The sequence below is a fragment of the Pectinophora gossypiella genome, chromosome 2 (assembly GCF_024362695.1).
Source record: "Pectinophora gossypiella chromosome 2, ilPecGoss1.1, whole genome shotgun sequence".
NCBI lineage: Eukaryota > Metazoa > Arthropoda > Insecta > Lepidoptera > Gelechiidae > Pectinophora > Pectinophora gossypiella.
The window spans coordinates 14208728-14232407 of record NC_065405.1 but is presented as its reverse complement, the minus strand read 5'-3'; the positions used below and the strand labels follow the sequence as shown (position 1 = coordinate 14232407).

Sequence of the window (23680 nt, the reverse complement as noted above, 5' to 3'; positions counted from 1 at the left end):
TGACCTAAAATTAGTAGCATTACCAAAGTGACTAATCACAATCACGGAAATAGTTTTGCTATTTAAATTAAAAAAAAAAAAAAAAAACAAAACAACAAGGTGCTTTCAAAGCGACAATATTAAATCGTGATAAAATCGGGAATAAATTAATTTAATTTTTTAATTTTATTACTAAACAAGCGGCGTCGTTCCATAACTTTAATTATAATTTAAACGAGGATATTAAAACATACATGTTCTTTTTCGGGTCTTCTAATATTTTTTGCTCTGCTGGAATGCTGGACTGACAGTCTTTCGGTCAACCCAATGACGCAAAGCCTCTTTAGGGCGCCCCTTTTACGCTTTCAAAGAGGTCAGATATGGCCAATCCACCGCCATTTCCGTGTCCGTATAACTAGCTTTCACAATTTTATGTCTAGTCAATTTCCAGAGTTAAATGTTTGTAAGTTTTTAAGTCAGAAGATCTTTAATATTCGCCGTAAGCATTTGGAGTTGTTGTTAAAGTATTTTCGAACAAAACAGTGCCGTGTTTATCAAAACTTACAAGTCTACACGTTCACTAGCTACAAGTTACTCACAAGTACATGTAAATTACGTTTATCAAAAAAAGTAGAGGGATTGTAAAATATACATACTTTCTTGTGAAATAAATATTGATATTGTAACATGTAAGTTACATGGTGTAGTTTGATAAACACATTCTTGTAATAATGAATAATTTTACTAAATTAAGTATACAAAAAAAATCTTGTAATAAAGGGCTTGTAAGTTTAGATAAACAGGGCACAGGTCTCACAGCCTTATAGACTACGCCAGAACTGAAAATTCACAGCTGCATTCTTCGACTTGTTCCTTTGTTTTAGATCTTTCTAAGGATTGGTTTGTTATTATATCTGATGTTTTCACTGAAAGGCCAGTGACCTCTCAAACGTGTACCAGATAAACAAGGATAAGAAAACAATAGGTATCTATTATATATACATTATCTTGATTCGATGCCAATGCGCAGTAACTAAACATACCACACATTTTGATTTGCATTTTTTTTTCACATAAATTTTGACTGACGTGTCATTATTAAAAAAACTAGCTGTTTTATTGGTTACCTATGTATCTTACCTACTGCATATCAATAAAACGCGCGTGACAACGGTATCTGTGAATGCTCTTATAAATCGTCATACGTTTGAATTCAACGCGCGACGTGCATGCCGCTCTAAGCTCCGCGAAGGTACTTCATGACATTAAGCCTTAAGTTGAGGAGTAACAGTTTGTTTAAATGGTGTTCTCACAAGCCCGCTATGTGCTTGGGTCTTTTCCAACAAGATTGTCTATATAAGCCACATACGAGCACATGAACGTATGAGTTGAAACAGTCGCCGTAGCCGAAATCGGCTGGATCACACCATATTTTTTCAGCAACAACGAACAAGATATAAAAATAGGTTTCCAGAGTTGTTACTTTCTATAATATGTCCTTCTGCTTATCACAGGCTTCCCCTCAATCAACCGGAGGGCATATTCCGTCACGCTGCTTCACTGCGGATTGGTGGACAATCAATTTTACAATTAAAAAGGGATATTTAAATTATCGTGACTCCTTTTATTTAAAAAAAAAAAACAAATGCCCCGTAAATTCCGACAATAGTTTAATAATAGACAACCACCTTATTTTTTAAAAACTTCTTTCCATTCCATTCATTAGTATCTAACCTAAATTCATACCATAAACAACCAAATCGCCATGAATTATCCTTCCATTATCCATAGTATTATCTCTTACTTTCTACTCACTTTCCTACATATATACAAATAATATATACATGTATAAAATGATATAGAATTCGATATCCATTACTCTAATAAATTCTACTCTACAGAGATACACATTCGTTGTTACAGTTCTGCATGATTTATTTACAGTTTTATGTTATGGTCTATCGGAAAATAGCTAACAATATTTTAGCTATCTGTCTGGGATCCCGACATTGGATATAGTCCATCTGGCATTGATTTAGTTGGCTTTAAATTGTTTTTATAAGTCTATGAATATAAATAGAATGAATAATATTGTTTGTGTTATTTATAAGTGAAAACGGGATACAATGAGGTATTTTTAATATTTCATTATTAAAAGTTGTATGGTTTACCTCTTGGCACAACCTTTCATTTTGTGTTGCAGCTGCAGGCAATATTTATAATCCTGTTGATTTTAATATTTTTAATTTTGTAATTTTACAAGTTACATGCCTGAAATAAATTGACTTTATTTTATTTTTATTTTTAATAGTAACATAATATAGGTACATCAACGTGGGAATGTTCCCATTCCCAAAGTATCCCATTCCCATGTATTTAGATTAAGGATATAATGAAAAAAAAGTGTGAATTCCAGGAATGTTCCCAAAAAAAAACTAAATTAGGACACTGGCCGCTTTTCTATTTCTAATTGTTCTTTCCTGTACTCTGGACTTATCATAGAGCAACGCGGACCTCCGTGGGTGAATCTGTGTTACGACTTTATTATTCTTAATTAGGAACTGGCATATTATTTCTATTGTTTTTATTTTTGATTTCTTCTTTTTCGAACGGGAACGTTTTCCCGATTTTGTTCGTTTGCGAAAATCTCCTATGAAGAGTTGGAGAGTTGACATTGTTTATGAAAATATGACATTTAATAATAATAATAATAATTATTATTAGCTCTTTGCGCTTTGCCCTATTCACCTACTTTATTCTATATTGGTGTACTACTCCAGAATTCCAGAATTGTTGAATTACGTGCAATACGTGGTTAAATTTAGAACGCTACAAATCCCGGTAGATTTTTGGTGCAATTGATAAATATGATCAGTTGAGTAGCTTTGCAATCAAGACAAAAAAGCTGAAATAAATGATTTATTATTGTTATTTTACTTACGTTTTATTTCAATACACACGTGTCTGTACAAAAGGTTGATAGGTAATTTAACTATAAATTACAACTGTAAAGAGGCAAGATAATTGGACACTTAATAAGACACGACGAATTTATTAAAAACATCATAGAAGGGAAGCTACAAGGAAAGAGAGGAAGGGGAAGACCAAGAAGAGCTTATATAGAACAGATTAAAGAGAAGGCGAACGTCGTGTATTATAAGAAGGTTAAAGGGAAAGGTATTGATAGACAAGAATGGAGAATGCTACACCGACAAGAGCGTGGGTTTTAAAAATTAGTGATGTGATACTTTGTTGATTATTATGGAAGTCATATAGAGGTTACAAGAACATATGAATTATAAATTCAACATTAGCCTATAGGCATAGATATAGGATAAATACTAGATCGGGGACTCTCCGCCCCGCACCAGTTCGTATTGGGCGCTGACCTCACCCTCCCTGGGTCTAAATTACCATGTAAGTCACTAAGGAGTTCTTACTCTTGCCTCTTGTTTCGCCAAGTGGCAGCGCCGGACTGACTCAATTGCACTTACCTACGCGTTAGGCAGCACACGGTAAATATGAATGAGATTTTTATACAGAGTGTCCAGGGTATGCTATATGCGAATAGAAAGCATATTAAAATAATGCTTTGATTTTCATTTTGCAATGAAGAGTAGGAAGAGTGTGCCCTTTTTTCCGATATAGGCATAGATTTGTCTCGCAGTCTACAAACATCACAATAAAGTTTACATAAACTCACTAGAGCGCGATGAAAGTAAAATTCTTGTTTCTACGTATACATCAGTTTCAACGATATTTTACTATATATCAGTGCATATTATGTGTGTATGATATTAGAGCTTTCACAACTAGTTGGCATACCGCATTGTGTGGTATGTATGTTGCCGCTTTAGCGCCATGTTGTGCTGTCAAAACCAATTTAGAAGCAAAATTGATTGCAGACATAAATCCTAATGGGCTTTTTGCTTTCTTTTCGATGCTGGTCGAGATATGAAGCGGCAAACTTAATTGGACCCGTGAGAGTTGAATCAATAACGATATTTTATCGGCGCTCTACATCGGAGTGACATGATTAGTGATGTGCCATTCCTGGGAATATGTCCAAAATAGGAATGTTCCCGTCATAAAAACTCTTTAGTAAGGACACTGGCCCCGATTCCTGCAGACACTTCCTAATTTTAGTTTAAGTTCTACCCGTCATTTTCTTATCCGTCGAAAAGGAACGCGACGGATGATTGACAACTGTTAATTTTAAAATGAATGAATAACCCGGGCGAATAAAATAGGCTACTCGCTGGTATGGAAACCCTTTGAAGTGTGCTGTCAACTTAATTCTGTCGGGTTATTGGCCGATATATAAACTTGGTTTTAAAATTCCTGCCTAAAATTGACGCGTGTTCCATTTTTATGTCTTTCGATTATCCGTCCCTTTCCTTTTCGGCGGATAAGAAAATGACAGGTATAACTTAAAATAAAATTAGATGGTGTGTATAGGAATCAGCATCATTGACTGCTTTTCTTTTTAAATTGTACTTTCTTGTACTCTAGCCTTATCTGCCTAAAGGTTAGGCAATAAAGCTCTTTTCACATAAGTTTTGCGCCTTTTTACTGCCGGGAACGTTTCCCAAGTGGAAAAATTCCTGGGAACGGCACATCATTGACATGATCGAAGCATAATTTGATTTGTTCCTGCTTTGTTTTTGAAAAATTTGAGAAAGCCCTTTTCGGAGAACGCTTGACAATATTTATTTATTTATTAAGTACTACTACATCATATATAATTTAAAATATTAACAACTAAGTCAATTACTAAAATTAAGACTTATATATATGACAATTGAGGAGCTCGGTGGCGCAGCGGTAAACGCGCTTAGTCTGCGATTGTTGAAGTTAAGCAACTTTCGCAAAGGCCAGTCATAGGATGGTAGACCACAAAAAAAAAGTTTTCATCTCGAGCTCCTCCGTGCTTCGGAAGGCACGTTAAGCCGCTGGTCCCGGCTGCATTAGCAGTCGTTAATAACCATCAATCCGCACTGGGCCCGCGTGATGGTTTAAGGCCCGTTCTCCCTATCCATCCATAGGGAAGGCCCGTGCCCCAGCAGTGGGGACGTTAATGGGCTGATGATGATGATATATGACAATTACAGTGTACATAGCATCTACAAATTAGTAATTAAATTAACAATGCAGTCTCTATTTACCCTTAACTGGCAAATATGAATAAAATATGAAATTAAAGTAGAATAAAAAAAAAATTTATGAATTTACTTATTACTTACTAGATAGTTGATAATTAGGACTTAAATATTTCAGGACATTTCTTTTTCAGGACAATACGCTCGCCCTTATTATTACATAGGACTTAATCATACTAGCTGGAGAGGAGGGGTTTAATATACTATATTTACACCTCTGCCTCCCACTTTGGGGACGCTACGTTATTTTGGGTTCGTATTTCGTACAAATAAAACGTAAAACGATTTGTAACTTTGGGAGTTACTGGATAACTTTAAAAAAACAAGATTGCAACTGCAAGAAATCGATTGCGTGCAACTGCTACAGGTAAAAACATTAAGTAAGTTACTTACCTCTCTTTTCGTTTACAGTTTACTTAGTTTGAGAGCACTTTGGACTTTTTTGGCTCATTTTTCGTAATAAATTATTAGTATCATTATGGCTTCTGGTTTCAATAAAATTTTGCAACAATCTTTATTTCTCATTGAACGGCTAAAAGCTTCACATAAAATATAAAATTTATTCGAGATATTTTGAAATTTAAGTAAACCGCTTTATCTTCCCAAGGCTTTGGTGATTAGGTACAATGTCCGGAGTGGAATGCGATAAATATTTGCCGAATCAAAGGATAAGAATTAATCCCATTTTGTGGGCTACAATGTTAGGCTTCCGACCGTAATGTTGGTATGCTGAGCGCTCTTTTTTAAATTAGCAGCTGTTTCTGTTTCATTTCGTCTTTTTACGTTCTTTATTATACGTAAGTACTTAGAAAATTCAAATGATTATCACGTGTTCAGCGGTGAAGGAAAACATCTCGAGAGTTTGCGTATATGCGAGCATGCAAAACATTGTTGCATGTTCGCATATACCTTAGGCGTTTAGAGGGTGCGCAGTCGAACAATTACCCACTGGCCGCTCGCATTCTTTCTAGCGTTTAGGGTATTCGTGAAACCGTCTATTTAACCTATTTTTTTAACAGTACTTACTAAGTGAACATTCATAATTTTCCGTTAGTAGGTATAGTAAGAGGGTAGTTATAAATAATTATTCTGAGTTAATATGGATTGTGGAATAGTTTCACTTGAAGTAGAGACGTTTATCTGCGTAGATAGCATACGCTTCATCAACTTATAGGTAAAATCTATTGACGTGTTTCGCGCTGCTATGCTTAAGCATCTATAAAAAAAGAAGTGAAATCCCAACAAAAATATTTTCATGTAAAAATTTGCCAATACGAGATCACATCGATCGCAATGTTAAAAAGTTATTACATCTCATGTAGAGACAAACTTCTTACTCTACACGCCCTAACTATACAAACCCTCAGTTTACAAATTCTACATGTTAGGCGAAATATGGGGTTTGTCCGTTTCACTACTAGAAGAACTACAGCATGGCAATGAACAGTAAATAAATTTATTAACCATGGTGACCACATGAAAAAGTTTTTTCACCTTATGCTCCTGTGATGGTAGCGAAACAGCCAAGCCACATATTTTACCTAACATGTAGAGTTTTTAACCTTAGGGTTTGTATAGTTAGGGTGTGTAGAATTGAATGATATTGCTCATGACTGTACTTACGAGTACTGCTGGTTATTCAATAAAATATATTTCAAATTGAAACATTCGGTAACCAATTAATAAACCAGCAATTTGTGGTTTTCGTTAATTGGGAAAGTTAGCATGGTTTCTTACATTCCAAATAATCGCCAACTGATATTATTGTTGAGTTACGTCACGGGCCTTTGGCGGCTCAATAATAGCCGTGACACCAGGGTTGATGAGGTTGGTCATCCACCTCACAACCCACACGATAAGAAGAGTGTTGGACAATTGATGGCGTAATTGTTGTGATCTGAAGGTCCCGGGTTCGAATCCTGGTGGGAAAATATCTTTATAATTATCTATTTGCTCATTACTCGGATATTTATATGCCTATAGAATTATGTTCTCTTTATTTATTTAGTAAAATATTTACTTTTATTGATTTTATTTATGTGTCAACTGATTCTTGGAATGTTGGAGATACTAATTACATTGTAACACTCGAATAACACTTACGTCATCAAATGGCTAGCAATGGCGGCTTTTCATAGGATTGAGCATACCTTGTTTTATTATATCACGGCCAGACAGACTTCAGGCAATATGCCTCGGTACATCAACTCTACATTATCCACGCAATGTGTGGGATTCAGAATTAATTTTAGAACTTACAAAGAAAATTGCTTTCTCCCATACAGACGCATTAGGCAGAAAATTGTGTGTAAGTAATTTCAATGTGAAATTAGATTTTTTATGTCGAGAACAGTTTAGGCAGAAGCTGGCCGTAACGAGATTTTTCAAATTTAGAACCTTTTGGGGCTGAAGCTTTGATATCGCTTTTGACAAACTCAATACGCTAGTTTCCAACTAATCAAATCAGTTACTTTTTACTAAACGTCAAAACACGAAATTACTATGGAATTTGTATGAAAAGCACGCTGACATGACATCATGGAATAATGTGGTAAAATGTCGGACTTATTATTAAGTACGTTTTTCTTGATTAAAATTCATAAATAAGTTAAATAGTAACAAGAAAATGTTTTTCGTTAGTTTTAGATCTGTCTTTATTTAGTAATCAGAATTTCATAATTTATCTTGAATCTAGTACACGTCCCAATTTTGGAAACTTGACATTAATCTTCAGTTGCAATGAAGTAATTTTATTAGATCCGCTTAGATTAGATTAGATTCGCTTTTCTTGCGTATGTGTGGCAATAACCACTCCCACGCATAGTAAATAGCTTAACATAGCATCACGCCTGTATCCCTGAAGGGGTAGGCAGAGGTGTATAGTAGATATATTTCCTCGTCAGATTTATAAGTAGGTAAACATCGAAATATACATGTAAAATGTTCCCATTAGAACTTTGTTTAATGACTTTAACTTGAAGTTGGAAAAACTAAAAGAAAATTGCCCTTTTGAGTAATAAATAGCGTAACTTTTCTTTTCATGTATGTCATGCATCACTAAGAGCTATGAACTATATAATTATAAACTTGGAAGAAGTTGTTAGCTAGTTAGAAGTTAGCGAAGGGAATACGAAGCATACTCTATGTCGTTGCTCTACTTCGGATTAGTGCAGACCAGACATTTTTTAAATTAACTTGATAATTTAGAATAGTCTCCACATACATACATAAAGATCACGACTATTTCCCATTGAAATAGGCAGAGGTCACGGAATTCCACTTACTACGAACTCACACACTCGCTTCTAAAAAAAAAGAAACCAAAAGATTGAATGTGAAACACTAAATTCTAACACTTCAGTATGTAGTACTCAATTATCTAGGGCGGGTACAAATTCAAGTTCAAATACAGTCGACTCTCGTTAATTCGAAACTCGAGGGACTCTTGAAATATTACGAATTATCGAGTGTTTGAAATATCAAATGGTTCGAAATTTCTAGGGCTCATGACTAACACTTAACTTTTATCTGCATACCAACGAAAGAGTAACAGTAACTGAATAACTAAACAAACCAATTCGTAAGTAGTGTGTGCATCAAATAGTCAAACTAATCATAACAAAAATAAAGGCTCGTGTATCTTGATACAAGTTTGAACTTGTCGCAAAATGTACTTACAATCTTTCCGCCTCTTCTCTCTGCAACTTTGAATTGTCGAGTGTTGGACGCTGATGAGTTCGAATTAACGCGTCGTTTTGTTGAATAGCAATGTTTTTTTCGTTCGAATTACCAAGTGTATGAAAATGTATTGATTTAGTTCGTAATATAAAGAGATTTAGTAGGGAACTCGTGATAACTTTGAATTATAGAGAGGTTCGAATTATCGCAAGTTTGAATTAACGAGAGTCGACTGTACATATAATCTTTATTCAGTAGGCAACATAGTTGTTGGCGTCAGATCTGGCAACCCCCGTTGCCTAGGTATTGTTGATTATATAGCGTTTAGTAACGAGGTGTAAATTAAGGTTTTTTTACGTTATTATAATATTATTATTATTTATTATTATTATAAAAGATCACAAGATCTTTTATTCTTTATTATACGTTAATACTGAGTTGGTCATCTTTGATTTCGCTCGCTAATAATAGTTACACTTTGAATCGACATTTTTTAAATAACGAACGTCTCATCCGAAATTTGTATTTCAAAATAAACCGACCGGGCCAAATGCGGGATCTCTAGTATTATTCCTTACTCTATGCTTCTAGGACAGTCAAGGTGTCTACTGCGTCCAGCCATTTTACCAATGAGGTCGTCGAGATAAAAATAGCTTAAAAATAATGTATTATCATCTAAGTAGACAAGTACAAAAGGTCGTGGCAAATGGGTATTTTCCGATAAAATTTAATATCCTGCCGTAGAAGGTTAAACGTGATGGATTCCAGGGGAAAGAGGGGGTGATGGGGGCATCCACGCATTCTTAAAGTCACTCGAATGTCAAAAGGTTACTATATCGTCTCATCAACCTACACAGAAAATTCGGTCACGGCAAATGAGCTTAACATAACACAGAAAATCGTTGGCTTCCAGAGAAAATCACTTAAGCGCCTGTTTAAAAAATCACATTTACAAACTTTATTGACTTTATAAGTTCATACATAATGTCTTAACAAAAAGTAACGCATTATAAACTTAGTCTAATGTTCACTAGTCAGTCAGTCATTTCCTTGTGTACAATGTGTAACAAACAGAGTAGAATACTAGAATAGTACTAGAGTAGTACTAGAATAGTAACACACACACATACACACATATATTACTCCATACTTAGAAGTTTTATTTTTGTTAATTTTAAATATTTTTATTGTTTCATTATTGTGTCTTTTGATATAAGCAGTTATATTTTTTCATGGTGTTCTGTATTCTGTCCGTGTGTCCATTTTGTAAATCCTAACATAGGAAATCGTACTCTGGCCCCTGCGATACAAGCTGAGCTTAGTGCAGGGACCGCCGCATAACTAGAGTAATTGGTCATATATTATTATAGTTGTCTGTATTTTTATTAATGTAAAATTGTAATACTAGGTATGTTCAATAAAGATTATTATTAAGTATGTAAGAATTAAAGCGCAGTCCATTATATGGGCCGGGAGTCCCAGGGAGTCCCGGGGATTACATTCTAATGTAATGAGGGATTTTAAGGCTACGTTCCCCAAAAATAATATAGATGTCGAGATTAAACGTGATAAATCCCTATTTTCTCATTACACGGTTACATAATTATTCAAAAATACAATGTGATAGCAGAAGCATATTAAAAAAAAATTGCTTGATATTTGGATCACATTATTTGTAGATTTATGTTGCTATTTACCTATAGTGGCTGAAGTGGCAGTGGGCAGGACGCATAGCGAGGAGAACCGATGGCCGATGGGGCGGAAAGGTTCTAGAATGGTGACCACGTGTCGGACGACGCTCAGTGGGTAGGCCCGCTACAAGGTGGACCGACGATCTGGTGAAGGTCGCGGGAAGCCGCTGGATGCGGGCAGCGCAGGACCGATCATCGTGGAGATCCTTGGGGGAGGCCTATGCCCAACAGTGGGCGTCGTACGGCTGATGATGATGAATAGTGGGTGGAAGATATAAGTGTGCCTGGGTGTAATAAAAAGGGTTATCGTTGGTATCCAAAAACAAAGATAAAAGATGCATTGTGTATGTTATCCGTGAAATAAGAAGGTTAAACGAAGGAAAATCTATACAGCGCCATTTGTATTGTTTTTGAGGATCGTAGCCTGGAAACTCTCTCATTTTCGTTATCAAAACCCCTCTTTCAATTTATTTCAATCCGGGTAAAACAGAAACCACATTTTTTAACTCTTTCTTAGAAAACGTACTCAAGCAAAAATGAGCTTTTTAATATCCGCTCAGCGTCAAAAACTGAAATGTGTCATTTACTTCACACAGATAATGGTTATATTTCAAAGGATAAATAAATAAGTATTCCATTTTATTTTAAGAAAATGAAGAACAGTCGTTTCAGATTCTAAAATACAGGTTATCCTAGTTTAGGCTCCAGCCTCTACAATACCTGTATTGTGTAACAACATTGTTATATTATTAAGTACCAATGTAAGTTTTGTGGAGGTAATAAAGTTTATTTACTTACTATTTATTTACTTAGGTGGCTCATTTAGAATTTACGGAAGATTAATAAATTAAATAACTTTAATATCTATTTCGTAGATGGACGTAGTAGCGCAGTTTGTAGAACGCTTGCCTCTCATTTTGAGGTCGCAGGTTCGAATCCGGCACCGGTACTAATGATAGCCGAATTTGATTTCGAATTAATGTTTGAATCAGAAATTATTATCACGTGCTCAGCGGTAAAGGAAAACATCGCGAGGAAACCCAATGCATTTTCGGAGGTAAGTATGTGACCTAACCTCTATCGGGCTGGTTTTCCGTTCGCAGGTTGGAAGGTCAGACAGGCAGTCGCTTCCGTAAAAAACCAGACCTGTCAAATTTTCACGTTAGTTAAGCGGACCCTGTCAGAAAGGAGATAACGCTAGGGGGATGATGATCTATTTCATTGGTAAACAAGAACCATTATCGGGTGAGAAAGTCTCGGTTGTCCACACAAATAGAGGACTCCGAGGTAGGTATGACATTCCATTAGTGCCTAAAGGTTAGGTTAAGTTATTGATTACAACTTGAAGTATTCAATTAGGTACGTAAAAAATTGTCTCCTTCTTTTGTGTGACTTGTCACCTCATCAACCCTGGGTCAGGATTTTTATTGATCCGCCATAGGCCCCTGACTAATGTAACGACTACATACTCAAGTAAACAGTAGCGCGGACAGCCTGTACGTGCCCTCCGAAGCACGGAATCAAAAAATAGTAGTAGTAGTAGGAAAATAAATGGTGGAAATTATACATACACAGAACTTCATTCCTCAAACAATTTCTATATACTTAAACTAACGCCCGTAATCCCTTATGGGGTGGACAGAACCACAAGTAATCAAAGACAACTCGCAGTCACTGTTGATGTCTTAAGGTGAATATAACGAACCTTGTGGTGATAATGGACAAACAATTTCTAGCTTTAATATGTTCTCCGTACACGCCACGAATCGACCATTTTATTTTGTAATGTCTACGTTCCAGAAAGTTCTGCAATCTAATTTCCCCAGCCTAATCTCAAAGCCAAACAAAACATGTTGTTTACCTACATCAACACCTGTTAACGCAAATCTTATTTGCAGCTTCCTGAAACTTCGTGATGTGTGTACGCCAATAAAAAAATATCCAAAATTTTCTTTTTTTTAACTTATAATTTTATTAGAACATTTACAAAAAGTAAACGGCATTTTTATTAATCATTACATAATATAAAACAAAGTCGCTTTTTCTGACCCTATATCTCTATGTACGCTTAAATCTTTAAAACTGCGCAACGGATTTTCATGCGGTTTTTTTAAATAGATGGAGTGATTCAAGAGGAAGGTTTAAATGTATAATAACATCTATTTAATGGAAATAGTGATAGTGTGAGGAGCTCGGTGGCGCAGCGGTAAACGCGCTCGGTCTGCGATTGTTGAAGTTAAGCAACTTTCGCAAAGGCCGGTCATAGGATGGGTGACTACAAAAAAAAGTTTTCACCTCGAGCTCCTCCGTGCTTCGGAAGGCACGTTAAGCCGTTGGTCCCGGCTGCATTAGCAGTCGTTAATAACCATCAATCCGCACTGGGCCCGCGTGATGGTTTAAGGTCCGATCTCCCTATCCATCCATAGGGAAGGCCCGTGCCCCAGCAGTGGGGACGTTAATGGGCTGATGATGATGAATGGAAATAGTGGAGAAATACTGTTATTTTTGAGGCTTTTAATGTGATGTCGTAAATAATTTCATTTATTCCTCAAGTTTGCACCTGAGCGAAGCCGGGGCGGGTCGCTAGTTTATAATAATAATAATAAAATTAATTATCTAAAGAAAAAGAACCCCCATGTAAAATATGACTCCCTAGCATGTGTAGTTTCTGACATGATTAATCAGTGAAGTGGTAAGTATTTCGCTTTTATATATATTATGCATATTATATAGAAGAAGATTATGAAGATTGATTACGTCTAAAAACGTTCACACGCGAACTCTAAACGAGTAGGTACTTACATATACAATACGGAGAAAGTTGTATAACTACTTAACTTATACACATTTTTCTTCTATTCCGTGTTATACCCCCATATGTATCATTATCTCAAATTAGGTTCGATTCCCGAACAATAATGGATAAGACTATCTGTGGCACTTTCGAACAAACTAATATGTATTAGGTACCAGTTCGCCCAAGGGAGAAGGAAAATGGTGTATTTGATTATTGGCCGTAACCTGAATAATGAACGGTCTCGGTGGTCCAGTAGTAGAGCGTCAGGCTCACGATCCGGAAGTCCCGGGTTCGAATCCCGGTGGGGAAATACCATAAAAATCACTTTATGATCCCTAGTTTGGTTAGGACATTACAGGCTGATCACTTGATTGTCCGAAAGTCAGATGATCCGTGCTTCGGAAGGGACGTTAAGCCGTTGGTCCCAGTTACTACTTACTGATGTAAGTAAGTAGTCGTTACATGAGTCATATCAGGGGCCTTTGGCGGCTCAATAGTAACCCTGACACCAGAAAAGCTAACCCACACGAGAGAAGAAGAAACTTATTAACAGAACATAACTTTAGATATTTAAATAAAAAGCGACATCGCCTTCTTTTTTTTACTTTTGATGGGTTTGCTCTTGGCCCTAGATTTGCCCGAAGGCCTCTGAGCCTCGCTCAGAAGGTGGTTCTGTTTGTGTTGGTGGTTGTTTGTCATTATGTTTCTTATCTGTACACTAAGTACTTATTATCAATTTGCAAACTCTATGGAATCCAGCTGGCGTAGGTTTCCATAGGCTTCGCACAGTATGCAATCTGCATTATGCGAGCTTGTTGTAAGAGCGACGAACATGAAGCTCTGTCTCCACCCGTCAATTATTGTGTGACTGACATGTTGACACAAATACATCGTCGCCTTGTCAGCTGACGATGGAAGATCCATCATTATATTTATCCTCTTCGCACCTATGCAAGACCTTCCATCGTATATTTACCGAGAAAGCTTTACTGTGTATTTTTATACTCATCGAATGCGTTCGTGTACCTATATTGTATATGTGGTATATGTTGTATATATATAGTATAATAATATAATAATAAAATAATAAGTGCTATAATATTTCACACAAGCAACAATACTTATTTCAAGAATGAATGTGCACTTTTATAATTTTACTGGCTGAATTGTCGAAAAATAATCTATGACCGCCTTTTAATAAAAATAAACAAACATGTATTTACTTTTAATTTATTTAAATGGCAATTTAAATTTTATTTTCTTGAATACTTGCTAGTTATGTTATATGTGTCTAAGTTACCGCCTTGGGCACATGTCTGTATGGTAACTTATAGTTGTAATTATTAGATAAATAAATAAATATTTTATTTTGTACATAAACAATATGTTAGTAGTAATACTAATTTTAATGTTTTTTTTTTAATTATCAATCAATCAATAATACTTTAGTGCACAACGACATATACACACATTTTTTTTATATAATTATTTTCAGTTTCATACTTTTGCGATGGAATATTGTACTTGATATCAACTCAGAATCATGGTCTGAATCATCCCTCAAAGTTTTCGTTGCGATGTCACTAACACCCTGTGTGTTGCATTGGGCAGACATTCTCATCAAACGGACGGGGCTCAGCGAAATTATACCTAGACGGAAATTGCCTGTAGGTTAGCTTTGCTACATTTTCTTTCTGAGACTTTTTGGGAGAGGTGAGGTGTACGTACAGCACGCATCTAATCAAAGTTTCTGTAACGTATACCAAAACAAAACCGTCACACAATTAATTAAACATGAACCGATCTTTCATATACTTCGGCCGAGGATAAGGCGTGCGCTTGCTCCCGTTTATAATTTCTTTGAGGGATTTGTTTGAGGGTATTATATACCCCATATCGGACAAGCCATAACGGATGAGCTCGGTGGCGCAGCGGTAAACGCGCTCGGTCTTCGATTGTTGAAGTTAAGCAACATTCGCAAAAGCCGGTCATAGGATGGGTGACCACAAAAAAAAAGTTTTCATCTCGAGCTCCTCCGTGCTTCGGAAGGCGCGTTAAGCCGTTGGTCCCGGCTGCATTAGCAGTCGTTAATAACCGTCAATCCGCACTGGGCCCGCGTGATGGTTTAAGGCCTGATCTCCCTATCCATCCATAGGGAAGGCCCGTGCCCCAGCAATGGGGACGTTAATGGCCTGGTGATGATGATATACCCCATATAACACACGCCACCACTCTGAACTCTCGAATCCGGGGCGTTTAGTTTCGTGGTCAAGGGGTGTTGTCTATTGTCTAACCAGTACACCACAGATTTCATTACACAGCTGAACTGCCAGACTACTTTATAAACACGGTGTCAGTTATGAACTCCATAAAACTCCTTAGTTTACGACGGGCGCCATATTCTGGTAAAATCATGAGGATGTTTCCACCATATTCATGTCTGGCTCGCTGCCATTAACGTGAGTGTCGTAACATTTCAAACGTAAATAGAAACACGTGTTTTAAAGCTGCAAGTATCTGAATGGCCAAAGGTAATGTGGTATGAAGATCTGTTTATCATTTCGCAAGGACGTACTCTGTAATCTGCTTTTACAAAGTTAGTTTATAGGTAGTTGCATTTGGCATAATAAAATAAGTAGTTATGTTCTCTCTAACGTGATAGACTGCTCTTTGGGGGGTTTTTGCTTTTTGAGGGTTGATGGGGTTGATAATCCACCTCACAACCCACACGATAGAAGAAGAAGACTGCTCTTTCCCGCTTTGCTGAAATAAGTCGATGCGTTTGGCTGTCTCAATATTATTTCGCTGCTGACTACATAACGGCTTTTAAAAAATACAACGGATGTAATTTTTGTTAACAAAACCAGACAAAAGACAAGCTAAGCTTCTCAATTTCTATCTTCAAATCGAGGTTTTTTGAAGAAAATTACATCAGAATGTGATTTTGTGAGGAGCTTGGTGGCGCAGCGGTTAACGCGCTCGGTCTGCGATTGTTGAAGTAAAGCAACTTTCGCAAAGGCCGGTCATAGGATGGGTGACCATAAAAAAAGTTTTCAATTCGAGCTCCTCCGTACTTAGGAAGGCCCCGGCTGCATTAGCAGTCGTTAATAACCATCAATCCGCACTGGGCCCGCGTGATGGTTTAAGGCCCGATCTCCCTATCCATCCATAGGGAAGGCCCGTGCCCCAGCAGTGGGGACGTTAATGGGCTGGTGATGATGTGATTTTCCAAAAAGACGCTTGCTTGGTTTTCACAATAAGACGACGCGACGTGAGGTACCATCTACTCTATCCTGTTAGATAATTAATAAGCAAAAAATCCCCATCTGATTTTTGTTATTTGTCATTAGGTTTCTTATCGGTACACCAAGTAATTATTATCAACTTAAGTAATAAATAAATATTTGTTTACTAATAATTAATAATCTAAGTGAATAAGCTTTAGTTAATTACTCAACAAACTTTCCTAAAATATTAGTTAATTTAGTTATTTATACCGTGGGAAAGTGGAAACTTCCATCGCTAGACAGTAGCCAAGTTAACACAACTTACAAAATTTATCTTTTTATTTAGTAACTGGTTATCAATTTTACCACCCTATCTTGTTCTTAGGGCCGTATCTCACTAGGACACCGTGGTTGCGCCACAGGTTGGAAATTAGGGATTCGGTTGCGGTTCGGTTGAGGGAACCTTATACAACTGCATACATTTAGTTAGCACAACCATGGTGGCTTGATGATTTCGTGGCTGACTTTAAACTGACGTATCTGCACTTTTTTGCTAAAATAATTTGTCTTATGGACAATTGTAAAATGTGCAAAAAAGATTCGCCAAAAACTTTATATATTTACGTCAGTTAGCAACGGCGACGACGACAGCGACCATTTGTGTATTATGTAGGTATATATTATATTTATATGAAAGCGTCCAAAATACAGGGTGGCCCAGAAGTTCACGTTCAAAATGAAAAAATAGATAGAGGGACTCATTAACTACCAGAAACACCCCCATGTATGTTCAGCAATTTTTACGGTTTAGAAGATATGACCCATTTTGTACCTTTTTCTAGATTTTCTACCTTACTTCAGAAATCATCATTTTGTCGCTATCTCTTTCTTAATAATTATTTTATTTAACTTCATAATTATGCCTAAGGATATGTAGCACTAGGTAAAAAATGAAAGCAGACAAATCAAAGATAAAAAAAAAGTTATTGGAAATCAAAGTGAGAATTTGACCAAAATTGTTACAGTTGTTAAAACTTCGCCGAACAATAATAAACACATGAGATTGTCATGGACCCTGAAAGTATTTCTTAAAACTGCTCCATTTGATAGGCTTTTAGAAACATTCAAAAAAAGTACCCTTAATACGGGCAAAAAGCTAAGTAATTTGCCCTCAAAGATTGCAAGACAGACAGATTTGAAGGAAAATTTGACATTCTCATACAATGTAGCTCCTACTTTCTAACGTTGTTAAAGGTCTCAAAGACACATTTTCAATTAAAAGTAAATAAAAATCACGCTTATAATCGCTAAGAGGGTAGACATAGCAACAATCCGAAGACAGAACAAAGTGATTCATATTATTGGATACTATGAATCACCAACAGTGTCCCTGAACGTGAACTTCTGGGCCACCCTGTATACACTAGAAAAAAACACTTTACATATTCTTTCATTGGTTAAAACCTTTCTACTACAGACGTGACTTAAAATACAAACTCGTATCTAGACAACAATAACAGTTTGTTGGTAAAACATTCATAACATTTGAATATTGTTATGAAAATGTATTCAGCGTGCGGCGTTTTAATATAACAACTTTATTACATTTTTTTATATATGAAACTGCGTAGGTAGATAAATATATACCACGTATAAGAAAGTAATTTTTAGTAGTAACAAATGTCTCACTCTATTTTATTAAGAGTCTATAAAACCTAAAATTGTTCTTTAGAAACATTTTTATTAGATACTTACCTAGTCCGTAAGCGGATTTTTCTTTAATACGTATAAAAAAATAAGTTCTATTCAGGTTTGTCAGGTTTTTGGGTTGCATCCGATTGCTGAAATAAATATTTAGATTTATAATAAGTAATAACCAACATACATACATATACTCACTACTATTTCCCACCGGGATAAGCAGAATCATTTCATTTGCAGAGACTGTGGAATTCCATTTGATTCGATCCGATCCGATCTGACATACTTCTCTTGCTTCCTCCACTCCACATTTTAACAATCGTTTCAAACACGCACGCCGGTTCAGAGTAGATCGTACTAAACCTTATCTAAGGACATCTCCAATAGTAACTATGTGGTATGAAATAGAAATTTTATGGATGACTACTTTTTCTCGCCGAATGCCAGGTGATAACTGGGTACACAACACTATTCCTGAGAAATGCATTTTCGGAGGTATAATGACCTAACCTGTATTGGGCTGGTTTTCCCTTCGCGAGTCGGAACGTCAGACAGGCAGCCGTTTCTGTAAAAAACCGGACCTGTCAAATCGTCAGCTTAGGTAAGCGGATCCTGTGAAAAACGGGATAATGCTAGGGGAAAGTTGAACAAATAGTACCTAGCTGTACCTACGTAGAAAGTCACCAAATTATCGAAACAGGGAAGATCAACTGGTGCAATAGACAACACTGAACACTGTGATGAACACTGTCTGACTCAGAATCAGGAATCAGGATTTTGATCAGGTTGTCTGGAAGAAATTGCTGTTTAGCAATAAGGCCGCCGATTGTACTTCTGCTGTTACTTTGGAATTGTCCTTTATGTTGTGTTCATGTGCAATGAAACGTACTGTATATCTTCGACCTTTCTTCACCAAATCAATTCTCTATTTGTTACAGATATACGCTGACGAAGTTGAAGACCCGATGATGTCTAGCAGAAGTTCCACCTCCAAGAAGGACGACACCTCTTTGGAGAAGCTGGAAGACCTGACGGTTCTTGAAGACGACATTGACCTTCCTGATGATGAAGACATGTATGATGAAGATGACGACATCGAGAGTGGGGACTGGTATCTCGATTATGACAAGAGGAGGCCTAAGGTTGGTTGTTATACCTAAAACGTCCGCGTGTGTTTTGAATACCGTGCGCGTCAAGTTTTTTTCCATCCCCTTTTTCATCCCCTTAAAGGGTGATTTCCGGGATTAAAAATATCTTTTGTCCTTACCGGGGTTTCAAACAATATCCATACAAAATTTCAGCTCAATCGCTTCAGCGGTTTAAGCATGATAATGTTAGAGATAAGGTATTGATAGATGGCTTTAACACAAGATAAAGTAAACAATAAATTATATTGGCTCATTTATCAAGTGACTTATACAAATTACGGCTGTGGGTTATCTTCTGCTAAATTAGGAAATTTAATTAAAGCTAAGGCAAAGTCTAAAGAGAAGGTACGATTTTGATATTAATATCCTTTGAGTAAGTACTTACACTTCGTTGAACCACTTATTATTTATGCCGTTTCATGTTCCGTCGGATGTAAGTACTGTGAGATCCTGGTGTAATGAATTATGTAGGTACATAACATTACCCAGATTAAGTACTGTCTTGGAAGCCGGGTGAATGCTCGGGTGGGGGGAACCTACAGTTTTATTTCTTTTTATGGATAGACAGTCTCATTCCCGAGAAATGCCTTTTTCGAAGATATGTGGTAAGTAATATGTTAAGTATTGCAGAAGAAGCATGAAAGTAGGATTAATGCCGTAGAAATAATGTCTTTGCGTAGCATCTGCGGTGTTGAGTGATAGAGTGAGAAACAGTGTGATAAGACAGAGATGTGGTGTAAAAGACGATATAGTGACTAAGATTGAGAAGGGAATGTTAGTTTGGTTTGGATACTTAGATCGGATGACGGATAATAGAATTGCGAAAGCGGTATATAAAGCGAAATTTGATGGTAGGGCTGGCAGAGGAAGACCTGGAATGACCAATTTGGAGATGTCCGTCGCCCGGAGGAGCAACGAGGTTATGTCGGACTCTTACCGACTAAAACCCTCCGATGGCCCTCTGCTATGCACGTCAGGGAGCTCCGGGATCTCTGTCGAACGCACCGGTGCTCCCCTCGTACTTGCTTTCATCCTAGTTTTACAGCAATGCGAGGCCATGTCGCATTGCCGTCTCTCCCGGAGATCGTGTGTCGAGTGTTTGGGCCCTCGCCCTTACCACCTACGATCCCCAATGTCCCCTTTCAGTCGCCATTTACGACAGGCAGGGGGCCCTATTCTTAAATCTAACCGAACCTAATCTAACCTAACTCGATTTTCAACATCCTTACCAAATTATCTCTTGCAGGACGGTACCACGAACATGGTGCGACTGAAGCCGGAAGACTTCTCGGAGGCGGTGCTGACCTTGGAGAAGGAGAAACATGGCCTGCACAACACCATCTCTGAGCTGAAGCGGCTGCTTAACGAGAACCCGGAGAACCCTAACATTGGTAAGTTAGACACAAATATTCTTTATTAGGCACAAATAACACAAGGAACAAATAAAAATGTGAGTTTAAAATACTTAAGTTTAAAAACTAAAACCCACCTACGAAAAAATCACGCTCTAAAAAGTATGAAACAAGAAAATAGGTATATTTCTCTGAAATTCTTCCGAATAGTGATGTTAAGTAGATAGATAAGCAAACTCTTAGGGCAGATTGGGCAACGTTAAGGTTACTGGAGGGTTAAAAATGCCACATCAAAGCAATTCATCTATAAAAGCAATATTGCTATTTGACATTTGTGTGCATTGAGCACTTACTTTTATATGCTTTTTTAGATGAATTGCTTCGATGTGGTCTTTTTATCCCCCTTGGACTTTCTAATCTAGTAATATCTCTAAGTAGCGGTCCGGCTGCGACTTTGTCCGCGTGGAGTTCAAATCTTATGCGTCTAACTTAAAAAAATACTATATTTTAGTTCTCATTTGCGTTATTTAAAAAACCTATGTACGAAATTCCATGATTCTAACTTTAAAAATGACAAAGTACCATACAATCTTTCTATCCCCTTCCCTTAGAGGTTGAATTTCGCAAAATCCCATCTTGAGCACCTACGTCCTAAAAGCAAAATTCTAGAGAGTTCTAGAGAGACTCTTAGCAGTTGTAGTTCCTGAGATTTCACGATGAGTGAGTTAATCAGTTAGTGAGTGAGTGTCTTTTTGCTTTTACATATTATTATACCTATATAGTAAAGAGTAGAGCATCGTCAGCCAGTAGTAGGAATTGATTAAAATTCTGACTATCTAATCACTGTACAAAGTATTTATTTCAAACCCATCTAATTAGTCTGAGTTCTTGAAAATGTATAACAATGTTTCCAATTACGAAAACAACGATCTTATTTGATGTAATACTAATTTCGAAGATTGTTTTCCTCGAACAAGCCTGAGTTGGAAAGTTTTTGAAGAAACTTGAGATTGTTACGAGTTTTCGTTATTTCATTCTTATTTATTATAATAAAAGGTATTTGCCTTTCAATCATGGAACTGTTTATTCGTCTTATTATTATTTTAATCAACATAATTCATTACACATCAATGCAAACGCAAAACGCCAACGTTTACCATTGATTTACCACTACCGTAGATACAGCGCTTGATACAAAAACGCGACGAAAACTTGGCGCTTGTTTAGCTATACATTGGTACACAGCGGTATATACATTATACATACTTATAATAAAATCGTGTCAAATTAAGAAAGTACGCATCGTGTTATTATTACGTATATTAGCGCGTGGTGCTTCGTAACTAAAATGAAGATTTTGGTGGGTTTTACTGCGAAAATTGCGTTTCTAAAAGTAGTAATACATGCGAATGCGAGTCGTTGAGCGTTGTGCTCACAATTCGGAGGTCACGGCTTCGAATCCCGGTGGGGATAAATCACAAAAATCCCTTTGTGATCCCTAGTTTGGTTGACATTGCAGGCTGATCACTGATTACTGATACTCGTGATATATTACTTCACCCCCCTCCCCTTTATGATATTTCGTGATTTTTTCATGGACCCCTCCCCCCACTCGAGCCTCGCATGATTAATGGACGGCCCCTTTCTACGCTATATCTGCATCCCACTGCTGGTCACAGGCCTCGATCAACCGAAGGGGGTTTTAGCATACTCCACCACGCTGCGACGGCCTGGTGAAGGTGTTTGCGTAGTAACCAGAATAAACCCTGAAAATCATAATTCTAAAGTTCGTTATTTAGTAGTGAAAACTCGACTAGGTAAAGTACGCGTCGTGAACATTATATAAGTACAATAACTACGTGCATGCTACCGTAATGCTCTTTATTAGTGAAACGTTATTAGAACTAGCGAGCTAGTCGTAATTAACATTTACAGCCTTTCGCATTTGAGTTATATTTCTACATGATGGAACTTTTTTTTGACGTGACTTATTGTAGATTTGGCGCAGATTGCGTTAACTACTTGCCCGGAACATGATGGAACAATTACTCATATAATGGAACTGATTTCTGTACACACCATCTAATTTTATTTTAAGTTATCCCTGTCATTTTCTTATCCGCTGAAAACGAAAGGGACGGGTAATCGACAAGCATAAAATTTATGGAACACACGTCAATTTCAGGCAGAAATTTAAAAAGCCCTTCCAAAAATTTACATTGTCCAATATCCCGGCAGAATTCAGTTGACAGCACACGTCAAATGGGTTGCACACTGTTGCACAGGAGCGATGCCTATTATATTTACCCGGGTTACTCATTCATTTTAAAATTAACAGTTGTAAGTCACCACTCGCTTTCCTATGCGGCGGATATGAAAATGACAGGTACAACTGAAAATAAAATTAAGATGTGCCTGCAGGAATCGGCGCCATTATTTACTTGCGGACCAACAAAAACGAATGGGGTTGATATGACTCTACTTAATTACTTATTCGGTTTTTAACCGACTTCATCGTAATAGCTTGGCTAAGCTACACTGAAAAAGAAAACGATTTCGTTCTTTTTTCAAATAAGCTTAGTAAGTATAAGTAAAAAAAAGTCTTGACGAACAGACGGACGAACAACAAATTGATCCTATAAGGGTTTCGTTTTTCCTTTTGAGGTTCGAACGGAACCCTAAGAATGAATTCGATCCTACAATCTCGAACTCAACACGTGTTCCTCACAACACTCGCTCAGCTGCTGAGGGGAGGCCCGTGAGTGGGAAGTGTTGTATGGGTTGTTAATTAACATTAGCCGATCCATTAACTTAATAACCATTAGAGTAGCACCTAGGTCGGCACGTGCCTTTGACAGCCACTATAGTCTAGTGGTTAGAGCGTTCGGCTCATGATCTTGAGGTCCGGGTTCGATTCTCGATTTTGTCGAAATCATTCTGTGACACCG

At 37.0% G+C, this 23680-nt stretch overlaps 1 protein-coding gene across 1 annotated transcript in view; it reads left to right on the top strand.

Moving 5' to 3' along the window:
• The window catches only part of LOC126378390 (protein eiger), a 60305-nt gene that overhangs the window by 21626 nt on the left and 14999 nt on the right, over positions 1-23680 (top strand). Inside the window, exons 2-3 of the mRNA XM_050026717.1 lie at positions 19171-19374; positions 20627-20771. Of these exons, the coding sequence (XP_049882674.1) occupies positions 19171-19374; positions 20627-20771 (349 nt within the window). The remainder of the gene's footprint in view (positions 1-19170; positions 19375-20626; positions 20772-23680) is intronic.